This window comes from Pteropus alecto, unplaced genomic scaffold, assembly GCF_000325575.1.
Source record: "Pteropus alecto unplaced genomic scaffold, ASM32557v1 scaffold86, whole genome shotgun sequence".
NCBI classification, from domain to species: Eukaryota; Metazoa; Chordata; class Mammalia; order Chiroptera; family Pteropodidae; genus Pteropus; species Pteropus alecto.
Genome location: NW_006442109.1, coordinates 21,424,061 through 21,441,520, shown reverse-complemented (window position 1 = coordinate 21,441,520; position 17,460 = coordinate 21,424,061). Strand labels below are relative to the sequence as shown.

Below are 17,460 nucleotides of genomic sequence, written 5' to 3'. Positions count from 1 at the left end.
GATGGCACTGTCTTTTTTCTTACTTTATTCTAAATGCAAACCTTGAGCTTGACAGCCTCATTGGTAACTTTTCATAGGTGTCCCACTCATAATTCTGGGTAAAATATGACAAGGAGGTGAGGGGGGTAGGTCACCAATAAACAGTCCTATGGAAATCCAGCTTCAATCTAAGGCCAACTCTCCCCCACCAAATAGCATTCTGGCTACTGTCTAAAACAGCATTATCCAAAAAGTGAGAATGCCACCTATAGTTCTTGAAGGAGCCTGAGCAATAACATCAGAATTCTATACATAAAAGGTGTTCAGTAGATATTTTTTAGCTGCATCGGGGTTGCAAACTCAGGTGTCTTCAGGATTCACGTTGGTAATGTGGATCACAAATGAATGTGGCAAACTTGAGGACAGCCACTACTCACCTTTGGTAGGCTGATTATTGTCATGTGGGAATCCAGCTTAGGCACTTCCAGGATCTTCTGATTATTCAGGAACGAAAACCCAGATATTTATGTGAATCTCCCAATTTTTAAAATGTGAAGTTTCTAAATTTTTTAAACATCTATGCACCCCAAATGAAATGTGTCTTTGGACCAGATAAGTCCCAGGTCTCCAGTTACCACCTCCACTCCCTTAGGTAACTCCTGAGGAACCTTATGACCAGAATCTCTGCCCCCCTAATTATGCCCAACAGTAAAACTTTCTTGAGTACTTAATATGCATCAGGGACTTGAAGGTGGCCAAAGGAAAATGCTGGATATTGCTGAATCCTTGTGAAAGTTGCCAGGAATTTAGAAAGATTGCTGCTTGTGGGTCAGCATTTGGGAATTTTTGCAAAATTCTAAGTATCTCTGCCTTTGCTTTATCGATTTCCCAGTGAGAATTTGAATCCGAGTGATGGGAGATTGTGTAACCTTTGTTTTTGAGAGTATCACATTGTGCAATCGTGTTACTGGAATCTTGTTAAAGTGAATCCAGTGTAAGCAGAGGTTATGTTAAAGCAGTGACATCGTTTTGTGTCACAGGGACATCTTTTTGGATGAAAGGTCAGCACTTACATCTTTAGCCAGAACATTAGCGTTTCAGTACCAGAGCCTGCTGGAACCTGATCACCTTGGACTCGATTTTAGACTTTCTAGTTAGAAACTCAGAAACTCTCCCTCCCCGCCTGACGGCTTCCTCAGCCTCTCACTTCCCCAAATCTTTGTGATTCAGGCCAGATACTGTGATGAATAGAGAGCCCCAGCACAATATCTTCAATACCTGGGTTTGCATGTCTGTACACAAAATTAAGCCATTACCTGGGAAAGATAATCAACTTTAAAGACTGGTTTTTCCCTTTTAAAAGAGTCAGAAGTAGTGCCCATAGAAATATCTATGCAAATCATCATTTAAAATTGCAAGTGGTTATTTTTAAAAACATAAGCCGATATCTATATATGAGCTAAATAGATGATCTCAGTCTTCTAGTTCAGGGGTCCCCAGGGCCACAGACCTATACTGATCCATGGCCTGTTAGGAACCCAGCCACATAGCAGGAGAGGGGCAGGCGATCAAGAGAAGCTTCATCTGTATTTGCAGCCGCTCCCCAGAGCTAGCTTCACCATCTCAGCTCCACCTCAGATCATCAAGCATTAGATTCTCATAGGAGCACCAGTACCTGGTGCCAAAAAAGTTGGAGACCACTGGTCTAGTTCACTTGGAGCAGTGATTCTCAAACTTGAGCATTGAGAATCATCTGAAGTCTTGTTAAATACAGACTGCTGTGACTCAGTCCCCAGAGTTGGAATAAGAGTTGGCATTTGCCTAACAAATTCCTGGTGTTGCCTATGTGGTTGGTCAGGAGCCACATTTTGAGAACCGCTGACATAGAGAAAAAGCATCCTGAGTTATACATCACATATGTTTAGTTAGTGTAATTGAGCTCCTCAGAGTTCAATTGCCTTTTATTAACTGAGGCGTACATCTTAGATCTGGAGCGACTCAAAATGCCCAGCATAAAGCAGCACTTTGTCACCTTTAGCCTGATATTGCTCTTGAAAATTCACATTAACAGCACATATCTATGTACTAGATATACACATACACATTATTTGCTATAGCAAAGCTAAAAGCAATCCTAGAGAGGGTTTAGTCAAACATTTTTATATTGTAAAAGAAAAAACTAAAGCCTGGAATGCTCAGTACATGCCAAAAGTCACATGTACTGAACGCTCACAGGAAGAGACATATCTTCATAGATTAATGTTTCTCAGAGTGTGGTCCTGGACCAGCAGCAGCCACACCTGGGAACTTGTTAGACATGAAAATTATCAAGGCCTGCCCCAGACCTACTGAATCAGAACCTCTGGGGATGGGTCCAGCAATCTGTGTTTTAACAAGCCTTCCTGGTGATTCTGAGGCAGGCTCACATTGAGAACCACTGGCTTACAACAGTGTTTCTCAAGCTTTAATGTGCAGAAGAAGTACCTGGAGATGCTAATACTTACTTACGGTCCACACACTCCTCTTTGAGTAACAAGCAAAACTCAAGGCTGCAAAAGCTCGAGGCTGCCAAAAGAGTTGACTGTTTCATCCAACACCTGAAGATGGGCCCCTGTCTCAGCCTCTGTAGGAGGGTAGCAGTCTAACATTGATAAGCACCAGGGAGCAAACCCAGAGGGGTTTCACATGGACCAACCCCCTCTACTTGCTTCTTGTAGTTTTTCACTTCCCTGACTCTACTGAGTTCCCACTTGCTCCTCTCCCTACTTTCTCATTCTCTCTTTAAAATGCCCAGTGTACAAATCTGAGTTGAGTCCAGTTTATGCTGGACTCTTTTCTCTATTGCAATAGTGATTATTATTGATTAAAATTACTGCTTAAAATCTGTCCTTACCACTTTAAGTAGTGTCCAGTTTTGTCCACCGAACTATTACTACAACCCATTTCAGAGCTGCTCCCTGTAAATGTACCATCTGAAACGGGAAGAAAATTTTTTGGCCTATGAACTAAATATGGGCAAGAAGCCGGTGACCACAACTTTTATCTGACTACAGGGTCCAGAAAAATGAGAACATTGAAATGTACGGAAGGACCAGAGGTGCCTACTGTACTGAGAGTTTCTGATCAAGTACAATCTCTAACAGTACAGTATGGTAGAAATACTATTGAAAGCAAGGAGATCTGGGTTTGCCCACTTGTAAGCTTTTGCCCTGGGCCCTCAGTTTCCTCTTTTATAAATGCTAAATCACAGTGCCTGACTCAAGCCGGCGGCCTTCTTTATACCGAAGGCTCCTCCAAACTCATTTATGCACAGTCAAATTCAAATCTTCGCATCCTGAGAAGCAGAATTCATATGTGCATGCATGTAGGCTCCAGGATATGCTCTGGTTAATCACTTCTGGTGATGAATTAAGTCATACAGGATTCGATTTATTTTAGAGACAAGCACAATTTATTTCTACATTATATTTTATATCACAAGCTGAATGACAGAAGCTGCCTGTCAGTACACTACCCTGGGCCCTTTCTCTATGACCAGACTGCTGGAAACCTTCTGGATCATGCTGGCTTAAACTCTCCATGTGTATCCTTTCATGGGTCATGAACCCCTATGAGAAACTGATTAAAATTATGGGCTCTCTCCCAAGAAAAATGCACATACACATAAGCACACAATTCAGCATACAATTTTGAGGGGTTCAGAGACTCCCTGAAACACGTCCATGGACTCTGGCCGAAACCCCTGGTCTAAACCATTGCCTGCAGAGGGCAGCAGGGCAGCTGGAGCCCACACTGAGAGCTACATTCAGGAAAGCTGGGGACGCTGTAGAACTTGATTAGTTTTTTGAAGGCACTTTTCTTCAGCACCATCATCTCTTCTGGAAACCTAGAGAAGATTCTGACCCGAGAGGAGCCCCCATTCTTCACAGAGCCATCCGTGGGCACTGGCTTCTGAGCACTCACAGGCACGTTGTTGCAACTGAGGGAACGCACTGCCTTCTTCTTATTCCTCACAGACAAATAATTGAACAAGAAGGAAGAAAGCTTTTGCTTGGTGACATCCGGGCTCTCTTCTAAAAAGCAGTCATCAAGTGGGTCCAGCAAGGTTTCAAGATGGTGGCTATCTTCCCTTCTCACGGGATTGGCTCCCATACACTGAGGCTGCTTGATAATCTTCTTGGTCTGGGCTGGGTCATCTTCTGCCCTACAGGAAGGCTGGAGGGACATTCTACTGGACAGTGCTATGGGACCCCTGGCTTGGGGAATAAGGTTCCCAACCTGAGGGCTGGGCTGGGAAGTACAATGCTGACTCAGAATGAGAGTAGCAGCATCTCGAATGAGCTTCCAGTCTCTCAGGATGTCATCCTTGGTGGTGAACTGGGATGTCACAGTGAAGCGGATGATCAACTTGTCCTGGATAGTGGCCGGGATGAGGAAGAGATGGCCAGCTTTAGCTATTTCTTTTAACACACTTTCTGTGAGACAATTAGGACCCTGTTTGAAGAATAAAGAGAAATGAAGTCTGTATCTCATCCCTGTAAGCATCCCCCAAAGACCAGCATTTATGTTTCCAAGATAGTGAATGATCACCAAATAACATCATTTACAGCCACGGAAGATGGCATTACCTTTAGACGAAAAACCACCAGGCCTAGGTGCCTCTGGGCAGGAATTTCAAAGAAAGGGTCATTTCTGACCAGAGATTCAAAATATTTAGCCATTTCGGTTCCCTAGAATTACAAATATAGAGAGAACTGAGATTAATAGTCAAGCCACGGACAACCATGCATAAACTTTCACACTGCTAAATGGGTTTAAACCAGGACGCCTTTGAACCATTGAGATCTGAATGGCTTCTAGTAAATATTCTTTTCTGTTTGATTTTACTCATACTGCAATCTGGAAAACCTCCAGTGGCTCCCTATTTCTTATCATTTCAGATCCACCTCGAGAATTCATGTCTCAGGACCCTCTTTCAACACACTCCCAGAACCAGAAGACATGTATTTTGCAATCGAGGCAATCTGGCCTTATATCCTGGCTTCACAGCTTCACAATCAGCCCAGCAGGCAAGCGAGGGCCAAAACCCAGCCCATTCTCTATGTTCCCAGGCAGGTGTCTCATAAAGGTTTCAGCTTATTTCTACTGAAAAAAAAAAAAGGCAATACGTGGGCTATTGACAGCTCCACGCCCATCCTAAGCCTACATCTTTCCCTTGCCTCTCAAATCTTTTCACCTCAGGTACCCTTTCATCCCCTTTTTTCTGACATTCCACAAATAATGTATTTTACACATCATCCTCACACACACTTTGGAAAGGCTTTGCACCTATTTAATGGGTACATAATTTCTGCTTGGGATGATGGAAGAAGTTCTGGAAATAGATAGTAGTGATTATTGCACACATTGTTAGTGCACTAATGCCACATAATTATACACTTAAAAATGGTTAAAATTATAAATTTTATGTTATATGTATTTTACCACAATAAAAAATTTTAAAGCTTTGTATCATATTAATCTTTCACTGGAGTTTAGTCATTTTAAATTTTTTCCTATTTTTTTAACCTAGGAATTTTAACTAAACAAGAACAGGAGTTGCCTTTTGTTTCATTTCTTAAAATTTCTCTAGGCATCCAGAAGAATCTCAATAAAATATTTGCTGAGTAACTGCTATCACCTGGTCTTCACACCTGCTACTATATTTCAAGAGAATGCAAGAGATTTAGCTAATTACGTCTTTGACCAGGATGAAATGAGTTACTACAAACCTCATCTAGAACGCCTTTCTCTCTCCACTGCATGATCTCTTTAAAACAGTTTCCAGTCACTACCCCCAAAACTTTTCATTTTCAAGTCATAAGGCTCTCTCTCAGGAAAAGCGCCCTGCTAAATATTGCCTAGCTGTTTTATGTGTCATGTTCTGCTCAGTGTTCCCCTAGCTAACGAAGAGACAGCTGCCCTTCTGAATAATCGAGTCCCAGGAGTCCGCAAACAGTGCAGGGCACCTGAGCCCTATGATGAAACCAGGCCTCCTAGGACGCAAGGCAAGCCTGGGCTCAGCCCAGTCAGCACAGTAGTACATACATGTCTGACGTGCGCTTGAAGATTCTTCACCCCGAAGGACCGAATCACAAACCAGAGCTTTAGAGAGCGAAACCGCCGGCTCAGAGGGATCTGCCAGTGCTGGAAGAGAGGAACACACCGCTCACGGTAGCAGATAAGGGCACCCGCTCATGCCCTCTGGGGCTGTATCATGCGTTGCTGCCTAACCCTCCGGGGATGATTGGTGTCACCATGACTCTGAAGCTATTGCTAAGGGGAAGCCAAAGCAAGTTACCCAAAGGCTAGCCTGTCATATTACCAAGTCACTGGTGAAGGTGGCCAATAGGCCCTTGTACAGGAGCAGGACAAGTGGAAAGTAAGTCCGTGACCCTGAATGAAGGAGAAGACACTGCTTTAAATGGGGCTTTAAACATTTCACCCCAGGCTGAAAATCAAGATAAGTGCGAGAGAGAGAGAGAGAGAGAGAGAGAGAGATAGATGTGTGTGTATATACACACACATATATACACATATGTATATATACATATATATGTGTGTGTGTAAACACACACACACGCGCGCGCGCACACACACACATGTGTGTATACACACACACACACACACACACACATATATATATATATATTTTTTTTTTCCCCCCTCTAAACGAACCTAATTTCCTTGAATAGCAGAAAATAAAGTCCTATTTCTCTTCCCCCAAAAATGTAAAGTATAATAGTGGTCATGAGCTCAGAGGCTGGAGCCCGGCAGACCAAAGTTTTCCCTGCAGCTCTGCCACTTCCAGGCTGTGACTTTGGGCAGTGCCACCTCACTAATTCCTCATGAGATGGAAAATGAACAGCACCTCCCAGGGAAGTGGTTCGAGGAGAAGCATGCAAAATGCTTCATGGGAATTTGTCAGTAAGTGTTGGTTGTTTACATGATTAAAATGTGAGCTACAAATCACAGTGGCATTTCTGCCTAGAACTGAAAATGATCATTATTTAATCTCACATTAGTCTTATCCTAATTTTCTCCTATGACATTCCTGTGCCCTCAGGAGGCATCACTCTAGCTTTCAGATTTCAAATGCATATCCACATCTCTGCCTCTGTGAGACTAAAATGGACCTGGTGACTAAATTTGTTCCTGGTGACTAAATTCAATACTGCTTAAAGTTCAAGGTTGCAGGCACCACAGATCTGAAAATTTCCAAATCAATTTTGAATGGATTTCTCAGGTCTGAAAACAGAGCAAAGGGTATGAAAAACATTTGCAGTTTATTCTGTGGTTTCTAATGACTTCTTGCTCAAATGTCAAAAAACTGCTACCACAATTTCTGTTGACTGAAAATAAATATTTACCCCATCAGATATGTACCTACTTGTTCATAGAATTGCCAAATCCTCAAAAATGTGCTCACCTTCACATTTCACCCATTTCCTGACCCAGGCATAGTTTAAAAATTACTCTTTTGTTCCTCCCACACCAAGTATTAGCTTTTTATTTTCCAAGCGAAACACTCAAGAGCTGAGGACTAGCTTGGGGACTCTTGTTTGCCAGCAGAGGGCAACAAAACTCAGACACAGAACAAAATCCCTGCTACCAGGGAAAGCGTCAGCTCCATCACTTGTTAGATGGACACTCTGGAAGAATAATGAATGCATAACAGGGGCCTTCTCTAAAAATATTGTTTTCCAGATGGTTATCATTAGCAACTTTATTTCGCCAGCAAATTAAAAGAGAGGCAGAAACTATTTTAATCGTGATTTCTTTACACTCTGTTCATATCCCCAGTTATTCCTCTTGTCACTATTCCAAAACCAATCCATGCTGACCCAACAGGGTGGTCCTAGCAGATAATTTCTGCTAGAGCAAGAAATTTGGACTTATAAAGGGCGATGTGGCTCTTCTTTAACTCAAGGTATTCCCACACTTCCTCTGTGTCCTTTCAAGATTTTGCAGGTCTGCCCTCCTAAAGGCAAGACAATGCCTCATTCACCATGGGAGAAGGAGAGGGTGCTTCCCTGATGTCAGAGATTCTAGCCCTGATTTAAGGTGGCTCCAGGGTCCCAGAGATGAAGTCCCCAAGTCTTCTCTCCCAGGATGCTGGTCTATCTCAAACATGGCTGAGTGTCTGTTTAAAGCTACAGCCACCTGAGTGAAAAAGAGCTTGAGACACAGGTCAGAGCAGCAGCGAAGACCCCTCCAGGATCACAACAAATAGTAGCTTCAGTTTTCTAGGAGTTTCTTTGTAAACTTGAAAATTAAATCCATAGGATTAGAGATGAAGGAAGGGAAAGCATAAAGGAGCACTTTCTAGATGTAGAAATATAAATGGTAAGTTTCCCCTGGACTAGTGCTAAGAAGAGCTTACTTTAATATTTTTATAAGTTATCTAGAAGAGAGAAAACACCATAAAATCTCCAAATTGGTGGGAATAAATCACAGGAAGATCTTGAGATACTGTTATGAACAACAAAAAGGTAATATGAAATTTGAAATGGACAAGGGTAAAAAAATACTCTTCAATTATGATGATGCAAACTCACTTATAAGAAAATGAGTATCATTTCACACTCAAGAAAAAACGCTACAGCTATTCCTAAAGATATCTTCTCCTTGGGCTGCTGTAGAATTTTTTTTCTTTTAGATTAAAAAAATCTTGAAAACCCACCAGATAGGGCAGTGGAGATGAAAGAATCATTATTCTTCTATTTTTATCAACCTCTGGACTTTCCTCCTTACCACAGCAAGCCTAGAGCCTGCAATTCCAATCAAAAAGCTTCAAAAAACTAAAGGAAGTGTGAGCTGGTCCAAGAAAGAATAATCAATATAATCAAGAGATGAGGGGGCTTTTATTTTAGGACTAAAAGAAAAGATGCTTTGGTTGCCCAAAGAGATAAGACAAAATCATATCATCACAAAGAATGACTCTCACAGATGTCGGGCATCGTTCTCTTTGCTTTACTGTACTGACTCATTTAATCTTCACAGCAAGACTGAGAAGCCAATACTATCATTATCATCCTTTTTTAGATGAGAAGACCTAGACATGGAGTTTCAGTCATTTGCCCAAGGCCGCACAGGTTAGTAAATGGAAGAGTGAGGATTCAAACACAGGACATCTGGCTTTAGCAACTACACGTTTAACTGCTTCCTTTGTAACAAATCTCTCTGCAGCTTAAAAGAGCTTTTAGGACTATCACGCCTACCATTCATTGAGTATTCGCCCCATTCCCAAGGCCGTGCTAAGTGATCTACATGTACGTTCCCATTTCCACCGCACCATGAGATCAGTGCCTCTGCGCCCACCCTACAGACGAGGAAATCAATGCTTAGAGAGCTCCACTAAGTTTCCCAAAGGCCCACTTGCTGGTATGGAATTCCAAACCAAGCTCATCTCAGCTCTGCTGCCTCCCCTTGGCCATATTATACGTAACTCGTTTCCATCCCTGTCTGCCCTACAATTAAAGGAAAGGCTCATCTTCCAATTGAGGAGTAAATCTAAACTGTTTCCCCAAGAGATAATACAAGCTGAGAATGTGGGCAGGTTCGAGAGACTGAGGGTCTTCGCAGTTAATGGGAAGGCCGGGAATGTTTGGAGACATCAGGAACCCCGGGAAGGGTGGCCATGGCCCCACCCCCACCATGGAACTTCTCACAGTGCCTCTCTGTGGACAGAAAGATGCGTGCTATTTAAGTAAGGAGCCTTTTTCCCTACTCAAGGAAATTCTCCACCCTACCCTGCTATTGGGGAGCAAGCGGAAAAGATTACCCAGGACAGAGGCAGAAGAGAATTGGTTCTTGGTAAGGAGACATTTCTGAGAATGAAAAAAAAAAATGCCACAGGTATTCAGGAGATGTACAGACTGACTCAAAGTTTGCTCTCATTTTTAGGATTTTTAAAGTTTTCTGAGTTTCGTTCCACATACTTAGGCACAGCTTGAAACTAAAGGTACGCAGTAGCAATATTATGAGGTGGGCTCACAGGGTGCCACTTTCTGACCAGAGCTGACATACAGGAGAGACCCTTGCCAGTCCCATGCAGCCATCTCAGAGGCCCACAGGCTGCCCATTCCTGGCCACTCACCATGAAGTCAGTGGCCGCGCCGGAGTTGGCATGCCTGAGGTAGACGGGATTCACGCTGAAAGTCTGCTGCAGCTTGTACTTATTCTTGACCCTGTGGATTTCCAAAGGGATGTTAGTGGCTGAGCCCTCCCCAGAGGAAGCGAGGCTTTCCCGCGGTTTGGGAGCTTGGCTGCCACACTCACCAGAACCCAGTACAGTCAAAGTGCACCATCATCCACTTGGAAGGATTAAAGGTGAAGGAATCAGCATACTCAATGCCCTTCAGAAACCCCCGGAACTCAGGGCACAGGAAGGCAGTGCCTGCATAAGCGGCATCGATGTGGAGCCACAGCCCCTCCCTGGCACCTGAAGTGGCAAATGTGACGTGGCTGGGAGGCAGGACTGGGAGTGGGAGTGGGAATGGGGGTTGCCACCAGCCAGCCAAAAGGCATCTCTTGCCTGGATCAGCTGGCTGGTGGGCTACAAGAGAAGAGCTGGGAAAGGCTGGCCTGCTTTTGGCTAAATGAGATATCAAGGCGAGTGGAGATGGGGATGGAGAGTGTCAGTGTGAGGAGTGGGGCTGAATGAAGCACGGGCACCTCCGAATGGGAAGCCTGCAGAGACTCATCCTGGCCTTTTTCCCCTCACTGGTCAAAGGTCAACACCCTCTCAACCTCATTCTAGAGCTTTCTGGCCAGAACCTGACTTCTCAGTAGCCCAAAGATCAATGTTAATGCATCTGATACAAACATTTGAGAAAGGGTGTCTCTCTTTCCCACTTGGTTTCTTGCTTGAGGATTTTAAACAATCACATTTGTGGAGGGGGGGCGGGGTTTGTCTTAATCTCCCCCTCCACCCATGGTTTCCCCTTCCATACCCTTTACATTTTCTTAGCCTAAACTAGAAAACATTTCATTCTCCTTGTGCTTTAGACACAGCATGCACTAAGCAGATTTCTGTATACAAGTGAGAGGGTGAGAAACCTGAGACTCTCTCATTGCTGTTTCCTAGGACAGGATACAAGGGAGGGCGGCTCTAACCCTTGGTCACGCCAGGGGAAAGCAATGACCTGTCGGCCTGGGAGAAGATACTTGTGACCTATGTTGGCGCTTCCCACGCTCTCTGCATTAACCACAGAAGGGCAAGCTAATCTCACAGAGCTGCTTTTAGGTTCTTGCTCTAGGGAGCATTTCTTGGAGAATTCATTACTTGTCTTCCTAGCCAGAGAAGGCTGACACTTACAGATGGGGCCCAGCTCTGACAGGGAGTCGAATGCACAGACCCCAGTGGTCCCCAGTGTTGCACAGACCTGGAGGAAAATACAGGAAGTTAACACGGGAAAGTGAGCTCATGTAACACATTTGGCCTGAAAACAAATTTAATCACAGATATTATTTACCCCACCCATCCCATTAGAACAGTGTGTATCTCACCTTGTATTTCACCATGACTGACAGTAAGAAATGCATTTTATATGGTAACCTAGTACATATAACATGTGTGTTTGAAATAAAAGTTTCACCAAAGAAGAGCAAGTCATAAAATAAAAGTTTCACCAAAGAAGAGCAAATCATAAATTTTAAAACATTGTATTTGAAGACCTTTCTGCTTTTGTCTGCTTTTGTTTTTGTTACTTACCTGAATTCTGCCAAAATTCCTTCCTCACCTCGAAGTGCTATCATCCTAAGCTCAGAACACATTTTGACTTACAAAGACAGGCACCAAGCCCCTCTCCTTGTCCTCCTCGATGGCTTTCTGAAGAGCTTCCCCGCGGAGCGAGAAGTTGTCATCCACAGGCAGAAACTTCATCTTCACAAGAGAAATCAAACCAGCCTTTTCCACTGAAGAGTGAGCCTAACAAGACCACGAAAACCTGTTAGCAGAGTCATCCTGGGATGAGCGCTCTCCAGAAAGTACGGAAGCCTGGCTAAAGGAATCAAATACAACATCTGACAATTGTGTGTTCCTATCATTCCTGGAGACAATCTCACAGGCCTGCACTTCCTTGAACCCCCACATACTCGTGTCTAGAAGGAAATGGCTCCAGGACTAGGGCTCCAGAAGGTGACCTGAAGGTTTGGCCTGTGGTGGGCAACTCACCTGGTCAGAGGCATAGGCGATGAGCCGCCCGTTCAGGGAAGACTCGTCCGCCCCAGGCTCAGACGCTTTCATTTCCAGGATTTTGTTCTTTCTTGCTGCCAGCAAGGCAATCAGTGTGGACTCACTGACTGTGCTCTGCAGTGGAAGAAGGATTATCAACTGCAGGCTCTCTCTACGTTCTCTTGCCAAATTCCCCCAGTCTTCTTTGTAGTTGTGTGTGTGTGTGTGTGTGTGTGTGTGTGTGTGTACGCACATGTGTGTGTGTAATAGCTATCCCTAAAAAGCACACAGCTCCTGACTAAGGGGCTGACCTTCTTCCCCAGCTCACATGCCTATTCTGCATTCTCTATTCCCAGCACCATATGCATTCCTGAGACACTGCCCTCTAACTTTCCAAGGAAGTAACGAAAGCTAATTTTCATCTAATACCAATATCTTTATTGGAGGTCGCACAGACCAAAAGGAGAATGTTTAGCCCCTGCTAGATATAAATTTGTTTATAGTTGTGTTTGCTCCCCATGTCAAATGTGCTTAAAAGAAAGCACTCTCATTTATTAAGTAAGAAAATGGAGTTTATTTCCTCAGGAATACCCCAGAGAGAGGATCCTGGCCTATGAAAATTGTGGGTAACTTTGGCGTCAGTTTTCTTGCCAGTGGTTCTTGTGACCGTGAGCTAATATTCTCCCTCTGGAAGACTTTTTTCCATTTGTAAAATAGGGTACATCCCTTTAGCTGCCTCCAGGAGTGGGAGTATTGATTACCCAAATGAGGGTTAGATGGGATTTTGCTCTGGCCATGGCTCTGGGAGTCCTGGGGGCCACCTGAGTGACTTCATGAGGATTGTTACGGTTTCTCATCATTCATCCACTCAGTCTTTGATGTCTTTGCTTTTTGAAATTTTCAGGTGACCTACTGTTGATAGCTCCCTGCTGAAAAGCCTAGCAGATAGTATCACAGGGAGGGATATAGACCAGATCCCACAATATATTCAGTGGCTAGAAATTATTCCATAACAAGGAAGCCAGCAAAATAGTAATAATAATACCACCTTACATCTTAATTTATAGTTTACAACACATTTTCTGTCATCTCATTTGCTCTTCATAAAAGTTCTCTGAAATTCTTGTATTCCCTGTCCACAGATGAGGATAGTGATGCTTCGAGAGGTTACAGGACTCAACCAAGTTCACATGGCGGATGAATATAGGAGAAAGCATGGTTTGGACTTAGACAGGCCTGGGTTTGAATCCTCATCCTTTCACTTACCAGCCTGCGACAAGTTTTTAACCTCTCTGAGCTTCAGTGCTCTGATCTCAAAAATTGGGGATAATATTTATCTACATAATTCTTGAGATGATTGGTAAAAGGCAAGATCATGTACAACAGACATTTACCACATTCTCTCATTTATAATAACTGAAGTTTTAACTATTTGCTAACGATCCAGAACATCCATGACATGCAGCAATTTGTCTTTCTTGTGAGGTTCAGATTTTAATCTTGCTGCAAGGTCGATGTGAGAGAGGGAGACATTTAGCTAGTAAGTGGACCCATTGAATTTTCCAGTTCTCATCTCAGGGCAGCGTGGCTCTTTTTATGTAATAGAAGAATTCATTTAATCCTCATTCTGTGGGTGTGAGGTGTGAAGGAAATATTACTATCTGTATCCTAGATTCTAAAACCAGGAAAATTATACATTATAGTAGAATTCAAGAATTTGGGGGTTCTCAGAGGCCTCAGAACAAAGCCCTCATGAACGTCAGGGGTTTATAGATGCAAAAACACCTAGCAATGTGCATGGACTATGGCGGCTACCCAGCAAGGTCCACTATGCTGCATTACTCTTAACAAAAAAAGAAATATTAGAAGAACCATCATTTGGCAGAGATCCAAAAGATAGGGTAGTAGGATAAGATAAACTGATTTATGCTGTCAATTTCTGTCACTGCCAGGTGGCTCCTGGAACTAGAAGGAAAAGAAAGAAGTCTCTACTTGCTTCTCTTTTCCCCTTACCATAGGTGTGAAAGGGGACAAGGGAGGTGAGTCATCAGGTTATAAACTAAGAAAACCGGATCAAGTAATACTGGAAATGTGATGACACACTGAGTTTTTAACCTTTTTAAAGAAAAGAGAAAGGAAGAGTGGAGACGGTGGTGGCAGCAGTGCAAACGAGGTGGAAATTGAGATGCGGGTGGTGGCAGTGGAGGAGGCGGTAGCTGTGCTGGTGGTGGTGTTGGTGATGGTTGTGTCAACCATGAGAGTGATGATGGTAGTGACAACGGTGGTGGCAGTGCTGGTGGGGGTGTGAGTGACATGGGGAAGACTCCTTGGAGAACAAGAGGATTGCCTGGGCAAGGGATTGGCTTATCTTTCACTATTGAGCCCCCATGCTAGGGGGAGCTTTGCCAGTGGAGGCACCTGCAAGACGCCTCCCCCATGGCTGCCAGGGTGGTGGTGCAGGAAGTGCTCTGGGAGTCCCAGCATTTTTGCCAGCCAGTCCATGACGTTCATCTCCAGCTCCGTGCACGCCGGGCTGGAAGCCTGAAAGAGGGAAAGCAACCTCATCTGGAGAGCCCCAGGGCACCACGATGCCCCTTCAGCTCCAGAAATAGACCTGTCTCTGTCCAGGACCTCCCCTCGTTCCGACAGTATCAATGGGAACCTAATCTTTCTTATCTCTAGAGAAAGGGTCAAGATCAGGCCCTCTGTCCCATCTCCACCCAATCTTCTGCCAAGTCAAAAAGGGAAAAGAATGTGGGGTTTGGGGTTCATGCCAACCTCGAGGAAATGGATTATCCTGTGACTCCAAGGCACTGTAGAGAAATAGCCCTAGAAATGATTGTTTCTATCTGGAGCCCCAAGTCCCTCAAATACCCAGCTGAGAAGCATTCGAAAGGCCAGAGGGAGGTTTTAAGTCTAAGAAAAAAACACTCCAGCCCCCTCAGCCCTCTCCCCCCACCATATGCTCTATAACAGTTCAGGCTTAAAATATAAGGCTGTTCTAGGAGGCTTCTGGCGCAATTTAAAGCTGTTCTGTGCTTAAGGAGTTAAGAGAAATCTTCAAGCATATCCCTAACCCCTCGAAGACAAGAGCACAGAGGAAGTTGTGCCTATAGGCACCAAAGCGCTTAGTAAAGATCACAAACTGTGGCAAAAAGCGGATCTCAGTCCAAATATCATATCTGTCTCTTTGAGCTGTGTGATCTCTTTGAGCTGGGAGATAAGTTATTTAAGCCTCAACTTTTTTCCTTACAAAATGGGGCCAATACTAATGATTCCACAGAGCTAATGGGTAAGATGAGATCATTTATATAAAGCTTAAGTTCAAAGAAAGTATACATTATTAATATTTATCTTGAATTCCTGTTCAGAGATCGGAACAAAAATACGTTTGCCCCAGATGTCATTTCCTGCTATGTCCCCCATTGCCACTGGTTTCAGCTATAGCCATTGCTACTCACCCAGGTGAATCCCAAGCAGTTGATGGCATCAGCCAGCATGTCTCCCAGCAGTGATGGCCAAGAGGTGAGAGCTGGATAGTAGGCGTGCATATGGGGGCTCTGCCAATGTACCACCTGGAGGCAGAGCATGTACACAGGTGGCACCAGGAGGCATGTCCAGGAGGCTTTCGTCCTCCAGCGACCCTCCCTGGCAAGGGGAAGCACCCAGTCTAGAGATGGGCCAACATTTTTAAGACAGCCAAATAAGTGACATGACTCCATATAAATAAGACATATTCATGGTGTTCTTGCTGCCCATGTTTCTCATATTCTAAGCTAGTTCTTTAGTGGAGCATTTGCACATATGCAAAGACCGGAAGGGGATATGTGAAATGAAAATTGCTATAGTAATTAAGATTGTAGATTCTGGGTAATGTTCACATTAGTCTCCAGTATGTATCTCCCAGGCCAACACTGCCCAGTAATAAAAGGAAGGGGGTGCTATTGGGGAGAACAGGTTGCTTGTCTCATCTAGTTTCGTGGATCGCTCAGCTCTCTGGGCACGTATCTCCTGCAGAGAGTCAATGTGAATGGGTTCAAAGATGTCCTCAGCTTCCTAGCGGGGATGGAGGGAGGAGAGGAGAGGGCAAGAAAAGTCCCAGCCCACATCCGTGGGATCCCTGCCTCCAGGCTAACCCTTGAGCCTGATGTGAGGAAGCGCGGGGTGGACAGGGAGGGCTCCCCTGTAACAGGTCTCTGAAGCATCCTCAGTGGCTTCTCAGCCTCGTTGATTATCTAACCTGGCTTCATCTCACTGCTCTGCAAATACACCCTGTTCATTTCTGCACTCATATCTTTGAGCAATGCGTGTCCCCTGACGGGAAGCCACTTCCCACATAGCCATGACCTTTCAAAACCTGTTAATTCTTAGAAAGCTACTAAATATTCGTTTTCTCCTGTGACCCTTGCCCAGCTCACCAGCTCACCAGCTCACCAGCCCCCTTTGATCTCTTATCTGAGACAATGGAACACTTTCATTCTAGAAGTGTCGCCCTACTGAGAGAGAACTCATTAGATAACATCTTCGTGTACCATTTATGATTCAGAAATTCCTTTATCCCACAAGAGCAAGGACAGCGTCCTGGACAGCGTGTATTGTAGAAGAAGCATAAGATTAAAACCCAAGGACATAGGTTCCAGTCTTACCTCTGCCCCTAACCAGCTATATGACCTTGTAGATTTACTGTGAAACTAATAAGGTGCCTTAATAAACTTAAACTCCTCTCATGTTTGTGTGGGTCTCTTTTGAGATTCATCCTTAATTTTATTTTCTTGAAGGAAATCTTAAAATTTTATAGGATTCAGACCTCATAAAACCCGATCTTCCCCGAATCTCTCTCAACCTCAGTTTCTCAACAAAAAATAAATCCTGTCTCCTAGGATTGCTGTGTGGATTGGCCTGGGAGGAAATTTGTAAAATGTAAAACACTGATGTCAACAGTAAGCTAATCATATGGTGACAGGCACATCGCATATCCTGACTTGACTCTTAGATAACCAGACCTCTTCCTCTGATTTTTACCAAGCAGAAGACATCGTAGGTAATAACAATATCTTCCACTCTCCATGATTCATCTTATTTAATTCTCACAGCACCCCTGTGAAGTAGGTTCCACCATTATCCCTGTTTTACAGATGAGAACTGGGGCTGGCAGAGAAAGTCAGCATTCCCGTGATCACACACACCCCTCCTGGGGACAGATGGCAGCACTGAGACAGAAACCCAGAGCTGTCTGACTCCAGAACCCAAACCCTAAGCAGGGT

General features: G+C 44.1%; 1 protein-coding gene across 2 annotated transcripts in view; it reads right to left on the bottom strand.

The window, feature by feature from the left end:
* Window positions 1-3,411: 3,411 nt before the first annotated feature.
* HDC (histidine decarboxylase) overlaps window positions 3,412-17,460 on the bottom strand; it is an 18,627-nt gene continuing 4,578 nt past the window's right edge. The window contains exons 3-12 of one of the 2 annotated variants that reach the window (XM_006920373.2): window positions 15,658-15,771; window positions 14,615-14,737; window positions 12,197-12,331; window positions 11,807-11,950; window positions 11,339-11,405; window positions 10,300-10,462; window positions 10,118-10,208; window positions 6,067-6,165; window positions 4,608-4,709; window positions 3,412-4,473 (exon numbers count right to left, since the gene is read on the bottom strand). In XM_006920373.2, coding sequence (XP_006920435.1) covers window positions 3,727-4,473; window positions 4,608-4,709; window positions 6,067-6,165; window positions 10,118-10,208; window positions 10,300-10,462; window positions 11,339-11,405; window positions 11,807-11,950; window positions 12,197-12,331; window positions 14,615-14,737; window positions 15,658-15,771 — 1,785 coding nt within the window. In that variant the 3' untranslated portion in view covers window positions 3,412-3,726. The remainder of the gene's footprint in view (window positions 4,474-4,607; window positions 4,710-6,066; window positions 6,166-10,117; window positions 10,209-10,299; window positions 10,463-11,338; window positions 11,406-11,806; window positions 11,951-12,196; window positions 12,332-14,614; window positions 14,738-15,657; window positions 15,772-17,460) is intronic. The other variant, XM_006920374.2, reaches the window with a different exon arrangement.